A 16,370-nucleotide genomic window follows, 5' to 3' on the forward strand; every position below is an offset into this window, starting at 1 on the left:
GTCTGCAGAACCCTGCCTTAATAAGGTAGGACTGTGGGAAGATCTTAAGAGGAAGTATGCTCATTTTACATGCGGAAGAAATGTAAACACTTCGAGGCCAAAGGGCAGCCTCTGTGTGGTGGATTAAAGATAGTTGTAATTCTTTCTCACTCCCACTATTAAGAGATGGAGTTTACTTTCTTTCCTCTGGAATCTGCACTGATCCTGTTACTATTTAACCATTAGAGAGGAAGGCATATGTGATACTGTGACAGTTTACAGCTTAAACCAGATAGTTCACAGGAAGCATCTGAAAAGTTTCTGTCTAGTTAAAAAGTTATGGATTATCTTTCAGAGTTGTTTTACTTTTTTCCCCAATTCTTTATTCATGCATGGGGTTATTGCTTAGAAGTATTATAATCTAGAAGAGAACAGCTGACTCATTGGAAAAGACCCTGATGCTGAGAAAGGTTGAAGGAAAAAGAAGAGGGTGACAGAGGATGAGACGGACCCACTCAATGGACATGAATCTGAGCAAATTCCGGGAGACAGTGAAGACCAGGGAAGGCTGGCATGCTGCAGTCCAAGGGGTCACAAACAGTCAGACATTACTTAGTGACTGGACAACAACAAATTATAAACTAATCCAGAATTCTGAAGTTTTTGACAAACTACCTACTAACAATAAGGAATGTGCCCAGGTATTGGCCATTTAGTTCTAGAAATTGAAACATTTCAGTTTAGAAAGAAAGCTAGGTGGGCTCTGTGGGTGTGGAGGCGGAAACAGTGTCTTCAAGGTAATAACATAACAGCAATATTAAATGAACTCCTACTAGTCCTTCAACTCCAAAATGGAAATTTCGCTAAAAACTAGCAAAACATTTAAGTAGTATTTAGTATTTAGCTATCTTATTAAAAACTTGCTGAATTCCTTCAGAGGAAAAAAAAAAGTTCTTATCCTTGATAGATTTGAAACAAATATGGGAACTATGATACATCAAGCTACACCAGCTTGGTGACTGAAACATACATATAACAGGCAGATGCCTTACAGAAGTGAATTTTTTTTTTTTTGCTATATATCTGAGGGACAGTACTACTATAGTCTCACTATATCAGAAGATTCATAACTTCAAAATAAATTACTATATTATACTTTCTAAAACAGCATATAATATAGATTACAAATTAATGAAGAAAAATAATAGCTATACTTTATTCCATCATCCTCTGGAAAACACATATATCTTTATCTTATTAACCTGCTTAATAACTAAACATAAAAATCTTACCAGAGCTTTCCTATGTTTATAGATGAAATCTTCAGCAGACTTAGCCCATTTGGGGAGAACGACATCATTTACCAGTTCTTTGGAAACTTGTAGACGACCCAAGTTAAATTCTAAGACATAAAAAATAAATGTATCAAATCATTTTAGATTTAAATAAATCAAGTAAAACAAATAAAAGGGTATATTCCTTAACAAAACTAAGTTTTTTCTTCATTTATTAAAAGATGAGAATCAAGTTTTTATAAAATTTGACTTAAAAAATCAATTAAAACTTTTTAATTTTATATTCAGGTACAGTTGATCAACAATGGTGTGTTAGCTTCAGGTACAGAGCAAAGTGACTCAGCCATGTACAGACACGTATCTATTCTTTTTCAAATTCTTTCCTGATTTAGGTTATTACAGAGCATTGAGCACACTTCTCTGTGCTACATACCAGGTCCTTACTGTTTATTTTAAATATAGCAGAATGTACATGTCAATCTCAAACTCACAATCTATCCCACTTATTAAGTTCCCTTCTTGATATAGATTTATTGAACAGGTAAAAATAACTCATCTATTAGAATGCATTTTAACAGTTGATCAAAAAAGTAAATGAAAATAAGATAGTTTAAAATGAGTTATTAGTAAAAAATAAACTACAATTAGTTATTGGAAGATAAGTCAAATTAGTAGTTTATTTTTTACTGAGAAAAGTGAGAAAAATTATAATTATGACCAAAATCTTAACCTGAACAAAAATGCAACAGTAAGCATTCTTCATACATTAAAAAGAATTAACACAGTTCTAATGGTTAATTTACAAAATCCAGTGACTTAGTTTTTGGGTGTAACTTATGCCTTAAACTCACTCAAGTTTACCTCATGGAAGGACAATATATTTCTACAACACTATTTTAAAAAGTTACTGACATAATAAACATTTGCTCATACTAGTTATGAGAGAAGACAGTATTTTGACAAAACTGTCCCAAAGATAAGATTTTCTTGTTCATACGTATGGAAAGGGAAAAGTGTTAACACAAAAGTCCTTCATTAAATAAGTTATCTAAAAACATCAGTGTGTCCTTAAAGCTGGAGAGAAGTTTAAATATCATAAAATAACACAATGCAGGGTCTGTGGCCTTAACTCAGCTACTATATGGCAGATACTGGTGGCCACCTGACAGCCATCCTTCCTTATCTAATAGCAAAAACTTTATTTTATTCAAGTGTGCATCCTGCCCTATATTTCATGCTTGCTGCTGGTGACTGGTATAGAGCTTGGTACATGACCCAGCTCTGGACAGTGAAGGGAGATCATGAGAAAGGGTTTTTCATTCTTAAGAAACAACACAAAGAATTAAAAGCTTCAATTCCTTCTCAGACAATGTTGCATCTGCCTATGATGTCTAGAATTTTTTAGTCATGACAGTAACTGACCAAGAACAAACCTAAAACACTCAGAACAGCAAAGTGAAAAAATACAGGAGGAACTTGACTCCAAGGATGCTGTTAAGTTACCATATTTCAGGATTTTTATTATCGAAAATAAATACTAACATTTCCTTCCTCATACAATTTTGAGTGACTTTTATTTGTTGTCATTCTAATGAATATACTTTGTTTTCTCCCACCCAGCTCATTTTGAATAAATTGGCAATGGATAATTAGAAATGGAGGCCACCAGGACAGCAGTAACAGAGAGTTCTGGCTCTGGTGAATGTCAGAAATTGTCAAGCTAAGCAGACCTTGAATTCTGGGTCCAAATTAATCTGCTCATCCCTTCCATCCTGGATACCCTGCCCTAGAAGATCCAGTCCTCTGGTTGACTAGGGTCAGATCTGTCAACAGTTTCACTCAGTTTTCTGAAGGTGACCAAATGGAACTGCCTTATGCTGAGAATCAGATGCCTAGGATCCAACAGCGGGTCCTAGAGCACACAATCAAAGGTCATGACATGGCAAATAATTCTACTGAGCAAGCAATGGGTCAAACATTAACATTACATGGTAGGGGAGGAAAAGGAAGCTGTTAACAGCCCTTGACCCTGGAATTTTCCTAAAGAACACAAATCGGAACGATCTTGCCATTTTCTTATTTGCACTTAAATCTAAAACTAAGTCATCGAAAATGTATTTGGATATTCTTAAAGACCATATTTCCTTCTATGATTCTTTTCTTCAAAAATATCACATGATACGTATAGCTGATTCACTCTGCTGTACAGTAGAAACAACCACAACTATACTCCAATAAAAATTAATTCAAAACAATAACAAAATAATAAAATGGTTTTTCAAATATTGTGGAAACTTAAACTCAGTCATTATTTTCAAATTGCCTCCTGTTTTCTATTCTATAAAGAGTTAGCAAACTTCTACAAGATGCAAAGAATAAGTATTTTTGGCTTTGTGAACCTATGGTCTCTGCTGCAACTGGTCAAATCTGCCATTGCACTGTGAAAGCAGCCACAGCTTATGTAAATGTATTGGCCAGTTGTATTCCAAAAAACCTTATTAATAAATACTAGTTTGCTCACAGATTTGGCCCATGAATCTATAGTTCACAGACCCCTGATATAAACCTTCATCTTATCTAACTCAAACACTTTAACTCGGGCAGCTGGATGGCTAAAATAGCTTGTAGCCACGTTTTGCTTCACTAGTAAACACTGTACTCGGATAAATTCCCTTACTAATTCAAATTTCACTCATTTATCTTATTCACTGTAGCATTTCTGAGAAGGTAAGACTAGTACCTGGATATTAAGTTAAGCTTTGTCACTGAGTAATACAAACACAGAATAAATAATCTATAGGTCATCACAAAAAATGTCCTAAAAGTTATTTTTCAAGATCCTCCATAAGGACCTATCCAATCCAGTTTTTAAACTATTTCTTACGATTTTGATTTTCCAAAAACTCTGGGAAATAGAAGAATTCGGGAATAAGTTCCTTCACATCGTATGGATTGTCCATGAGAGCCTGCCAGGTAGCAGGGATAGAATGGAACTGTCGATCGGCACAGTCGAACCTACATGTGGAGACGGGAAGGGAGCAGTGAGTCCTGACTGAGCAACAACAGGCTAAAACAAAATTACACTTTCTTCAGGGTGCCTCATGTTCAGTTTATCTTTATTGAACCTTTCTCTTTAACATCTAAAAACAAAATATGCTCTCCTTATGAGAATCTTTCTTATTTTGTTGTCAGGAACTACATACTATAATTTTAATCACTAGTGTCATCTTAGATGAAAATGGCATAATTCTGCTGAGTAAAATTTATTACACAGTATAAATAAATATTATTTGGATATTTCAAAATTACAGAGTTTAAATATCACTAAGTATTATAGTATTTATGATATAGTTAACAGATCTATAGGAATGCTGCTGATTAATCTATGATACAAAATATCTTTACAAACTCTTTGGCTAAAAAGTAGATGGTGAGTTAGGGAAATAATTCTGTAGCTAAAGCTTTTATATTTTACTTTCATATACTATTATCTTATTTTAACTTTATTTTCAAGTTCCATCATGGGCCTACAGTAGTTGAAAGAAGCTCAAGTGGTCACGCTGCAATTTTTACTATGTTTTAGCTAATCACAAACAGCATAAACCCCTTCTGTTTCATCTCCTTTGACGATCTTTTCCCAGTTTTATCCCATAAATGATGTCTTCTAAGAGACAACTGATGACTAATATGACTCTTCTTGTGTCTAGCAATCTTGTTTTGAAGCAGAGCTGAACTTAGCAGAACTCTAAATTTAACTATAGTCAATGATTGGGTCATCAATAAAGTCTAAGAATGATATATTCAAATTCAATGAGAGGTACAGAAAGGGCAGAATCTTTTTGTTTGTGTTGGGGGAGAACAGCTTAACCGATATATAATTAACACATATGTAATTCACTCTAAGGGAACAATTCAATAGCTTTCAGTATATTCAGAGCTGTGCAGCCATCACAACAAACAATTTTAGAACATTTCATCACTCCAAAAGGAAATCCTGTATCTAATAGCAGTCACTCTCCATTCACCCTCCCTCCAGCCCCGGGGCAATTACTGATCTATTTTCTGTCTCCAAGGATTTGTTTTTTTTAGACACATTATGTAAATCATATATAACATATGGTATTTTGTGCCTGGCTTATGTCATTCAACATACTACTGCTTTCAAGTTTCATCCGTGTTGTAGCATACCTATCTTTTTATTACAGCCATCCTCATGAGTGTAAAGAGGTATCTCAGTTTGGTTTTGAATTGAATTTCCCTGATAACCAATGTTGATCAACTTTTCATGTGTTTATTAGATATCTGTAATCTTCTTTGGAGAAATGTCCATTTAGATCTTTTGCTAGTTTTTAATTGAGTCATTTGTCTTTTTACTGTTGCATTGTAAGGATTTTTTATATATTCTAGATACAAGTCCTTTATCAGATCTATAATTTGCAAATATTTTCTCCAACTGAACTGGTTGTCTTTTTACTCTCTTGATGTCCTCTGAAGCACAAACAGAATCTATTTTGAAGCCTTATTTAAAAAATCATTTAAAAAGCTGTAAAATCATAAAAATAAATAAATAAATAAATAAAAGCTGTAAAATCACTAAAATCTGAAGAGATCCAGGTTTACTTTCCTGGAAGGAAAATTACCTGATTTCATGGCAAACATAACATTTGGAGATATGTCGTGATCTAAGCCTCTCCTTGAAAGACAAGGCTCAGTGAACTAAAGACAGGAATAAGGAAACCAGGCTAATTTTGAGAGATAAACATTACATGGAAAGAGAGCAGAACAGGCAATATTTACATAGTTTCTGAGTGGTCAGAAAAGGCAAAAGGATAATGTTAAAGAATAAGGCAACAAGGAGACAAAATGAGAGTAGCAGAGAGGCACCTGGAGGATATGCTGGGGAATGGAGGATTCTTGAAGAAGTTTCTTTCTTTAGGATAAATAAGAAAACGTGAATCTTGGGTAAGGTATAATATAGACGGGTGATACAATAATACAGTGACATCACAGACCTATTTGAGGTGCTACTAATAATGTAAGGGCCCTCATTCCTCTCTATTTTTATTCCTATTGATCAATATTTTTAGGAGGACTACAGAGGTACTGGTTAGACATCTCTGGTAGATGTTTTGGATCAAGGTCTAAACCAGTTCTAAGTCGGAATCTCTGGTAGACTCCTAAACCCAGTTGAAAATAACAAAAGTACACTGGTTAACAGTAAAGAGGAATCCACCTTAAAAGTCGTTTGTGTAAGTCAGTTTGAGGGACCCGTTCTCAAACTAGTTTGGCTACTTTTATCTAGGGGCTATTATATGAATCAAAACCTAAAAAGAGGAGAATAAAACAGGTAAGGTCCTGTTATAATAGTATATGAAAGTGAAAGTGTTAATCGCTTAATTGTGCTTGACTTCCTGCGATCCCATGAACTGTAGCCCACCAGGCTCCTCTGTCCATGGAATTCTCCAGGCAAGAACACTGAAGTGGGTAGCCCTTCCCTTCTCCAGGGGATCTTCCTGGCCCAGGGATCGAACCCAGATCTCCTGCATTGTAGACAGATTCTTTACCATCTGAGCCACCAGGGAACCCTATAACAGTACATGACATGAAGGCAAAGAGTTTTCAACATTATCATATAGTCTTAAGAAAACAGCTTATTTACCCGAAACATACCTTCCACTCTGAAGCTGGATGTGGAGGGTGGTGAATGGTTCTGTACGAATAAGATAGTGCATAACTCCAGCAGAATTTGAATAGTGAGTACCATAATGAAATTTATCAATAGTTCCCATAGGATCCTCAAAATTTTCATATCTAAAAACAGAAACTAAAGTTTTATAATCACAATAGCAAAATTAATTTAGGACAGATGCTTGTATTGTATTGCTGAAAACAGTTTATTAAGATGCTATGTATTCATATCATCACGTCACATTAATAAATGAAAAAAATTACTAATACTTTCAGAACAATAAAGTAGCACTAATAGTGGAGTTTGGAATACTTCTGTATTATGCAATAATTATTTTCACTACAGATAGATTAGAAATCACAGAAAACCAAAAATAAAGAAATTTAAAATCAATTACAATTGTACTTCCCAGAGATAATAAATAATAACATTCTGGCAAACATTTGTCAATTATGAATTAATATATATTTTAATATACAACTGTTACACCTAGTATATTGTTCACAACTTGTTTTTTCATCTAAATTTTCTATTAACATCTTGCAAAATATGTGACTCACTTTGCTGCACAGTGGAAACTAACACATTGTAAATCAACTACACTTCAATAAAAAATTTTTACAAAATCTTAGAATCTATAACAATTTAACTATTTATTTACAGATAGTTAGGTTGTTCCTATTTTTCTTCTATTGTAAGAATGTGATAATTAGACATCATAGTATGGCCAAGGTAATAGAAAAAAATATAGAGGGTCAGTTAAGAATTGTGAAAATGAATGTCTAATAATTCACAGGTAGAAGGAAATAGATGTGTATAGCACAAGGAACTCTATTCAATATTCTGTGATAAACTATATGAGAAAAAATCTGAATAAGAATGAATATATGTGTGTATTACTGAATCACGTTGTTGGATACCTGAAACTAACACAACACTGTAAATCAACTATACTCCAATAAAATTAAAAAAAAAAAGCAGACAGTGGAATAGAAAGAAGGTCTAAGTCAGATTACTAGCAAAGGGCATATATATAATAACTCTTCAAACACTATCACTAATATTGTAATTGCTCTGAATGGTGACATCTGAGTTAGTGGGGATAAAATCTAAATTAGAATGAACAGTTTTTTGGAAGCAATACACATTAAAAATTTAAACCAAAATACTAATCAATTTGTCAAGCTAAGGTCAATTTCCTTTTTACATAGAAATCATTAATACTCAGGAAAATAAAGAGAGTTTTTAGGCCAAAGTCATTTGTACCTATGCAGAAAAACATATTATTGAAGCATAAATTGTATCTTCCATTATCTACAAAATAAGTTAACCTATATGAAATGTATTTCCTATGGAACAGTGTTAGTAGTTTGACTAATAGCAGTGAGGTAATATACATACAGCAAAAGTCCATTAGTAAATCAAATATTAAACTGCAAAAAGGTCTTACGGATGATTTGCAAATAAAAAGGAAAAACGTACTTTTTATTTATTTAAAAAAAAAAAAACAAAAACGTACTATCAACTCTCAAAAAAATCTACAACTAAGTTTTTGTTTGCAAAAACTTTGTCTTTATTACTGGAAGTTATCCATAAGTTCACATGGAGAAAAAGGAAAATTAAAATTATTCTTTTACTTGTCAGCCACTTGCTTTGAATAAAAAAAAAATTATGAGACATTGACAGGATGGATCATAAATATATATAACTATAAATATTTTCTTTCCTTTCAAATGTTACTTTCTAAATTTTCTTACATTTCACTGTTCTTTATTCACATTATTACTGAAAAGATTAGTATTATTAATTTGGTATCTACCAAAATAGTACATCAGATGCAAATGTTAGATTAGCAAGTTATTAAGTAAAAAATACCCAGGGATGAAGAATTCCACCGTTGCACACATACTTTTTATCTTTTAACTGGATAGACAGTTGTTTTGCAATGTTGTCTTAGCTTCTGCTGTAGGACAAGGTGAATCAGCTGTGCGCACACACATGCCCTCTCTGCTGAGCCTCCCTCCCCTCTCCCCCCATCCCTCAGCTCCACGCCATCACAGCACAGAGCTGAGCTCCCGGTGCACTGAGCAGCTTCCCACCGGCTGTCTATGCCACACAAGGTTCCGCTTACATGTCAGTGCTACTCTGGCAATAATCCCACACTCTGCCAGCCCAACCCCCGCGGTGTCCACAAGTCGGCTCTCTCTGTCTGCATCTCTATCCCGGCCCTGTGAACAGGCTCATCTGTACCACCTTTCTAGATATTTCATACATATGCATTAATACATGACATTTGTTTTTCTTTTTATGATTTCACTCTCTTATTACAAGGAGAAAAGAAATTCTAAACAACATTAATTTAAATTTGGTAATGAAGGGACACAGACTATAGTTAAGACATTTGAAAGACAACTGACAACATTTTCAAGAAAACTTAGGGAAGGAATTATCAGACTCTAATTAGCAAAAGTAGTTGTGCATTTTTTAAAAAGTAACACTTGGTTAGCCATAGGAGAAATCAATACAAATTCAAACTGCTATGGGTACATCTATCAAAGCAGATGAAAGGCACTTACTTTTCTCTCATGGCTTTGGCATTTTTGTCATTAACTACCCCAATTGGTTTGGATAGATCTCGAAATACAGATGGGTTATTAAGATCCAACTCTTCTGAAGTATAATCTTGTAAAATCCAGGGGAACTAAAAGAGCCACAATTTACAATTTAGACATTCTTTCCAAGGGAAGCTACCAGCTCCGTAACTAATATCAAACACTTTTCTAAAGACAAAAAGGGACAGTCTTTACTTTTTCCCTGTTGCAAATGTTTATTCATCTTTAGCTCAATAACCAGAAGCATTATCTCCTGTAATTCCATTGAAATATTCTAAATGAAATGAAAGCAAAAAGGCTTTCATTTTCAAAATGCCCTTCATACTTATATACTTCTTGACAATAGCAGGGTAAGAAATAAATAGAAAGGCAAAAATAGTTTTTACATCTTTTTAAAAATAAAAACTAGATATAAGCCACTTATATTTTTGTATATAATAAAATTGAAAGGTAAGTGTATATTTACAGGATTTTTATAAAACTCACCACAGGATACTGTGCAAGGTCATTATAAGTTCGTCCTGCCATTGTATTTAACTGAATGAGGTAGTCAAAATTTGATATCTCTCTGTTTACCCATTTCTAGATAGCACAGAAAAAAATCAAAATTAGTCTACATCTCTTAGAAATCAATAACTATTACTGACAGTACTGAAATAATCTTGCATCCATTATCTCTATCCTCTTTCTGATAAAAGAGGTTAAGTTTTTTAAAAAAGATTTAACGGAGAAAAATCAACATACTTCTCCTAAAGTTCACTTCCTTTTAAAAACTGGTCTTTAGAAAAGGAAAAGAAAGTCCTCACACTGCAGTCTAAAAGATCTCCTATAATAATTAAGTCTTTTCTTTAGTTAAAAAATATTTTATTTTAATATAAAAATGTTTAATTCTAGAAGGACTGCCAAAATTTTAAATTTTTGTCATTAACTGAAATCTTCATAAGTATAAATATTAAAATATCAGTATCTCAGTGTACTTAAATGATCTACAAATTTTAAATAACATTATTATATCTCTGCTCAGAAAAATTCCTTTATATAGTAAAGGTAGGTGAGATTTTGCTGTAACAGATATAAAAACTTTCTAAAGAAAGACATAATTGTTATTTTTTAATCACCTTGTTAAATATAGCCTACTAGTTACTCTACACAGTGTGAATATGCTCAAGCATTTTTTTTGAAGACAGATTAACATACACCTTTAAGTTTACTGTGTGCCTCAAGCAAAAGACATGTAGAAATGGTGAGAAATGAATCTATCTATACAGAAAGCCCATTAATAGTTAACTTACGTGCCAAATTGAGGAATCAGTACTTTAATGAATAAAAGTTTATACCACAGAAAGCAGGGAATGTACTTTTAAATAAAACTTATTCCATAAACAATAGGAAGGAATTGCTGATGGCTTTTGAACAAGAGCAACGTTTAAAGATTAAGATGAACACTTATGTAGGAGGAAGAGGAGAGCCAGGAGGCAGAGAACCTAACTAGGAGACTACTACCACCACCAGAGAGCAAAAAGCAAAAGCCTTCCCTTGGCTTCTGACAATGCAAATTCAAGAGATGTTGGGATTATACGAGGATAAATGCGTGGAAGCATTGGTTAGCTTTGGCAGACGGAAAGATTGGAGAAAATTTTTTCTGCCTGTATTCCAAGGTGCCTTGTATTTTCTCATTTTCTCTTGTGCATGGATTATTTTTATCATTAAGAAAAGTCCCACATTATTTTTTTAAAGGAACATTATAATGAAAGAAGAAGTTATAAGATATGCCCATGAACTGAACGCTATGGGAGCTGGAGGACAGGGCACTCTTATGTGTGAGGGAAAGAGAAAGATTCAAAGACAATTCAAAAGATCACCCGAATGGAAGAACAGCAGCTGCATAATCAAAATAAAATAGTCAGAAGGAAGATTTACTTCTAGGCAAAAGTCTAAGATATAAAATTAATACCAAACAGTGACTTAAAATTTCCTACCTGTGTCAGTCCTGATGCTTTGAATAACTCCTGTGGTGATCTGGTTCCATAGCTATTTGGAGAATGAAGTGACAACAGTCTGCTATATACTTTGTTCCTAACCTATTAAAAAAATAACACTTTACAGGTTAAAATAGATTATGACAAAACAGGATTATGGCTTTATTAACAGATTTATTGAGATATAATTCACATACCATAAATTCACCCTTTTAAAGTATACAATTCGGTGGAGTTTTTCTCTTTTAAAAAAAAATATTCACAGAGTTATACAAGTATTCACCTTAAATTTTTTTAATTTTTAAATTAAAAAAACTTTTTTGCCTTTTTTTTTTTTTTCATTTCTTTATATTAGTTGGAGGTTAATTACTTTACAATATTGTAGTGGTTTTTGCCATACATTGATATGAATCAGCCATGGATTTACATGTGTTTCCCACCCTGAACCCCTCTCCCACCTCCCTCCCCATTCCATCTCTCCGGGTCATACTAGTCACATTATCTAACTCTGGGACATTTACGTCAGCCTCAAAAGAAACTACATACTTATGAGCCATCACTCCCCAATTTCCCTTTCGTCCTCTGACAATCACTAAACTTTCTGTCACTATGGATTTGCCTATTCTGAACATTTCACTTAAACAGAAGATTACAGTTTTAACTTCTTTATTTTACTAGGCTTAACAAATTTATGACACACATTTTTTTTTAGAATGTTACAGTGTATAAATAGAGTAATCGTTACACATTTTATCAGAAAACTAGCTCACTTCCAGTTTAAATCTAGTTCTGTCATTTACTAATCATCTGGACAAATCAATTAATTTACTGAGTCTCATCTGTGTATTCAATATAATAATCTCTACCCTTTACAGTTTTGTGGATTATTCAGGGCTAGGCAAGTGTAAAGAAATAAAATTAATCTTTGAACTTCAGCTTCCTCATCTATAAAAAAAGAATGGAATTTTCCATATCTAATCTGAAGATTGTTATGAAGATTGGGTACCACATATAAATATGCTTTAAAGACTATACACAAGAGACTTCCCTGGTGGTCCAGTGGCTAAGATGCCGAGCTCCCAGTGTAGGGGGCTTGGATTCAATCCCCGGTAAGGGAACAAGATTTCACATGCCACAACTAAGAGTTCACATGCTGCAACTCTAAGATCTGGTGCAGCCAAATATAATAAATTTAAAAAAAAAAAAACTACATACAAATAGGAGTGTGCTTAGTCTAATTACATAAAATAGCTTTCTAAAAAACACCTACATTGTATTTTCCTATGGATGAAAATTTATTTTTAATAGTGAAAATTTCCCCTTTTGTAAAAATAGAAAAATGTTTCTCAAAGGTCTGAATCAAATTACTTATAAATATACATGGATCTCATTTATAAATATACCTGGATCTCAAATGAATAGAAATGAATAGAAACTTATTGACTCTGCTAATCCAGGTCCTTGGAAGAAAAGTTACTGACTCTGCTAATCGCATGCTCCTTGGAAGAAAAGTTATGACAAACCTAGACAGCATATTAAAAAGTAGAGACATTACTTTGCCAACAAAGGTCCATCTAGTCAAAGCTATGGTTTTTCCAGTAGGCATGTATGGATGTGAGAATTGGACTATAAAGAAAGCTGAGCACCGAAGAATTGATGCTCTTGAACTGTGGTATTGGAGAAGACTCTTAAAAGTCCCGTGGATTGCAAGGAGATCCAACCAGTCAATCCTAAAGGAAATTGGTCCTGAATATTCATTGGAAGGATTGATGCTGAAGCTGAAACTCCAATAGTTTGACTACCTGATGTGAAGAACTGACTCATTGGAAAAGACCCTGATGCTGGGAAAAAATGAAGGCAGGAGGAGAAGGGGACGACAGAGGATGGGATGGTTGGATGGCATCACCGACTCAATGGACATGAGTTTGAGTAAACTCCGGAAGTTGGTGATAGACAGGGAGGACTGGCATGCTGCAGTCCATGGGGTCGCAAAGAGTCAGACACGACTGAGCGATTGAACTGAACTGAACTGAATCCAGGTAATCTGAGAAGCAAGTGCTAAGACAGAATTGAACATGGAGGATTTTATTAGGAGAGATACCAGAGAGAGAAAATGGAGAGAAAGCTAGGCAAGGTAAAAGAAAGCTCTCAAACTGTGATGCAAGTCTGGCCTCAAGTATATGCCAAAGGGAAGGAAGGTCGAGAGCAAGTAATCTGCGAAAGGTTATACTGCTAGTGGTGGAATGGTTTTGGATCCAGGGAACCTGAATTTAGTGGCAATCTCTTAACTGCTTATACTATTTAAGAATTTACACTATTCCTAGAACTACATGCTCCATTATTTTTTTTTTCTGATTACTCCATTATTGTTGAATTCAATCCAAACTAATATCATAAACCCAATTATATCATATATATACCATATTATTTCACAATTGGATACTGTAAGACATCTATTTGCTGACATTCAAAACTCTACTGACTTCTTTATCTACCTATATATAAAATATCCTCCAAACACTCAAACATAAATCCCAACAAAAATTCATATGTTGCTTAGTCCCAAAGTATGTATCTTTTTTCTCTAATATTCTGACTCAGTGGAAGAACAGAATGTAAAGTTTCATTACAGCTTACTAGTTGGAAAATTATTTCAAGCTAACAGTCTAGGAGAAAGGTAGCCTTTTACATACCTCCTTTTTGAAATTGAGAAAGTAGTTGGATTGGTCAACATGAAAAATCTCAAGGGCTGACCTCCTTAAGTTGTACCGTCGTAGGTGAATCTCTCGAACTTGAGAGTGAGGCCACTTGAAATCAAAGCCTACTCCTGAAAACAGAAAAAAATCTTGTGACTGTGGACCACATAAAGTTACTTATGCTATGCAGAAAATATCTCCTTTTCCTGACAAGAATAGTGTTTAGGGAAAAAGAATTCAATCTCTACATGATAAAAACCATCTGTTAAATGCATTGCATGTTTAAACTATTTCTTATAAAACTATTTTAAAATTCTATAGCTTTTTCTACTTCCTTTCCATTGGAATAGAGAATAACTCTGAATATTGTATCTTAGAAACATTTTCCCTTTTCTCTTTATGTTAGCAGCTTAGATTTAAATATCTTTTTATTTTCAGATAAAGGATTAGATGAGAAACCTATAGGAACAAGAGTACATATAAATTAAATATTGCATTTATAACTTAAATTTATAGCAATCCCCACTAGGCAAACCTTTTAAAAAACTTTGATAATAAAAAAGCAGCATTCGCCTCAGTACACTGTTGAATAATGAATTTAATCCCATACTGACTTTCCATCTCTCCCTTTACATGAGAGACTACAATTTTACAGGCCCATCTTATTGCTTTCTTCTCATTAATGATTGATAAACTGGATACTTAACTATTGAACAACAGAAATTATTCCCCCAGAACTCCTCACCATCTTCTTTTTCAGTGCTGCCATCATAGAAGTAAATGTGTTGAGTAGTGATTTCTAATCTGCCAGGAATTACATCAATGATTGTAATGAGTTCACAGTCTTCTGCTAACACCAATTTTTCTTTTTGATTCTGTTCTTCCTTCTCATCACTGAAGGGGGAAAACAAACAAAAAAGATCCAACAGTGTATTCTGGATAAATGGAAAAGAACATCATATTCAAATTCAAATCTCATTTCTGTGAAATCACTATCCAAGAAAGGGTACTTGAATTTTCTACAAAAAACAGTCCACTGCATATTTCACCAACCTAACAGGTAATACTGCAATCCTTAAAGCTAAGCAGAATGTTTTCCTAAATAGTGAAATTCTAAACTTCACAGTGATGAAATCGAGAAATAAGTGACCTAAGGCAGTAGATAGTCTGTTGCTTATTTATATTCTATGAAAGAGTTCTGGCTTTTCATTTGAAAATGAATGAGACTGACATCCACTGAATTTACTAGTCATTGAAGAAAGAAAATAAAACCCCATTAAAAGGATCACTAAAAAAATCTACCCAAATCAAAGAGCTCCCTAGACAACCAAGTCTACTCAGTTTGCTAAAAAAAATCAAGGAAATATTTTTAAATTATTAAAATTATATGAACAAAAGAACCTACTTATGCCAACAAAAGATATTATTGAAACTGATCTGTTTGTAATATTAAAATAAGTTCTGAAGAAATATTCACCATATTTTGCTTATAACCTAAACAAAGTGATACTCAGAATAAATTATAAACTTGAGACTTAGCTCCTCATTCTTGGCTGAATGTGAAACTTTACAATCATAGTAAAAGTCAGGGCGGATGTGTGAATCACCAAATTTGAATGAATTCCCTAAACCACTTACAGATCCAGTGGCAAAGAGTGGCAGTATTACTGATCAAGGGGTTTGACACAAGCACAAACTAATTACTGTCTGACCACTAAGCTATGCTGATCCAGAGGCAACCCCCAATAAGCAGAACTTTAAAAATAAAACAAAACAAAAACCCAGTAAGTACAGACATCAATGGCATTCACTACAGGTAAAACAGACTCCACAGACTTAATCTACCAAAGTCATGAGACAAACAAAAATACAATAACAACAACCAAAAGCAAGGGAGGAGCTCAGAATCCAAAGTGGATATAATTTTTTTTTTAATGTATGGGTTTCGCAAAGATTATGAGACATAGCAAGAAACAGGAAACTATGGACCATGAACTTAAAAGAAGTAAAAAGAAACTGTTTCTGGGAGGACCTCATAAGTTCAACTTAGTACACAAAGACAAGAAGGCAGCTATCATAAAAATACATGAAAAGAACTAAAAAAATAATAATAATAAAAT

At 33.6% G+C, this 16,370-nt stretch overlaps 1 protein-coding gene across 4 annotated transcripts in view; it reads right to left on the minus strand.

The window, feature by feature from the left end:
• NBEAL1 (neurobeachin like 1) overlaps positions 1-16,370 on the minus strand; it is a 146,276-nt gene that overhangs the window by 26,297 nt on the left and 103,609 nt on the right. For all 4 annotated transcript variants that reach the window (XM_065930782.1, XM_065930781.1, XM_065930783.1 and 1 more), the window contains 8 exons: positions 14,996-15,144; positions 14,248-14,381; positions 11,555-11,656; positions 10,062-10,157; positions 9,540-9,664; positions 6,945-7,085; positions 4,159-4,289; positions 1,272-1,381 (listed from right to left, as the gene is read on the minus strand). In XM_065930782.1, coding sequence (XP_065786854.1) covers positions 1,272-1,381; positions 4,159-4,289; positions 6,945-7,085; positions 9,540-9,664; positions 10,062-10,157; positions 11,555-11,656; positions 14,248-14,381; positions 14,996-15,144 — 988 coding nt within the window. The remainder of the gene's footprint in view (positions 1-1,271; positions 1,382-4,158; positions 4,290-6,944; positions 7,086-9,539; positions 9,665-10,061; positions 10,158-11,554; positions 11,657-14,247; positions 14,382-14,995; positions 15,145-16,370) is intronic.

The sequence above is a fragment of the Muntiacus reevesi genome, chromosome 3 (genome assembly GCF_963930625.1).
Source record: "Muntiacus reevesi chromosome 3, mMunRee1.1, whole genome shotgun sequence".
NCBI classification, from domain to species: Eukaryota; Metazoa; Chordata; class Mammalia; order Artiodactyla; family Cervidae; genus Muntiacus; species Muntiacus reevesi.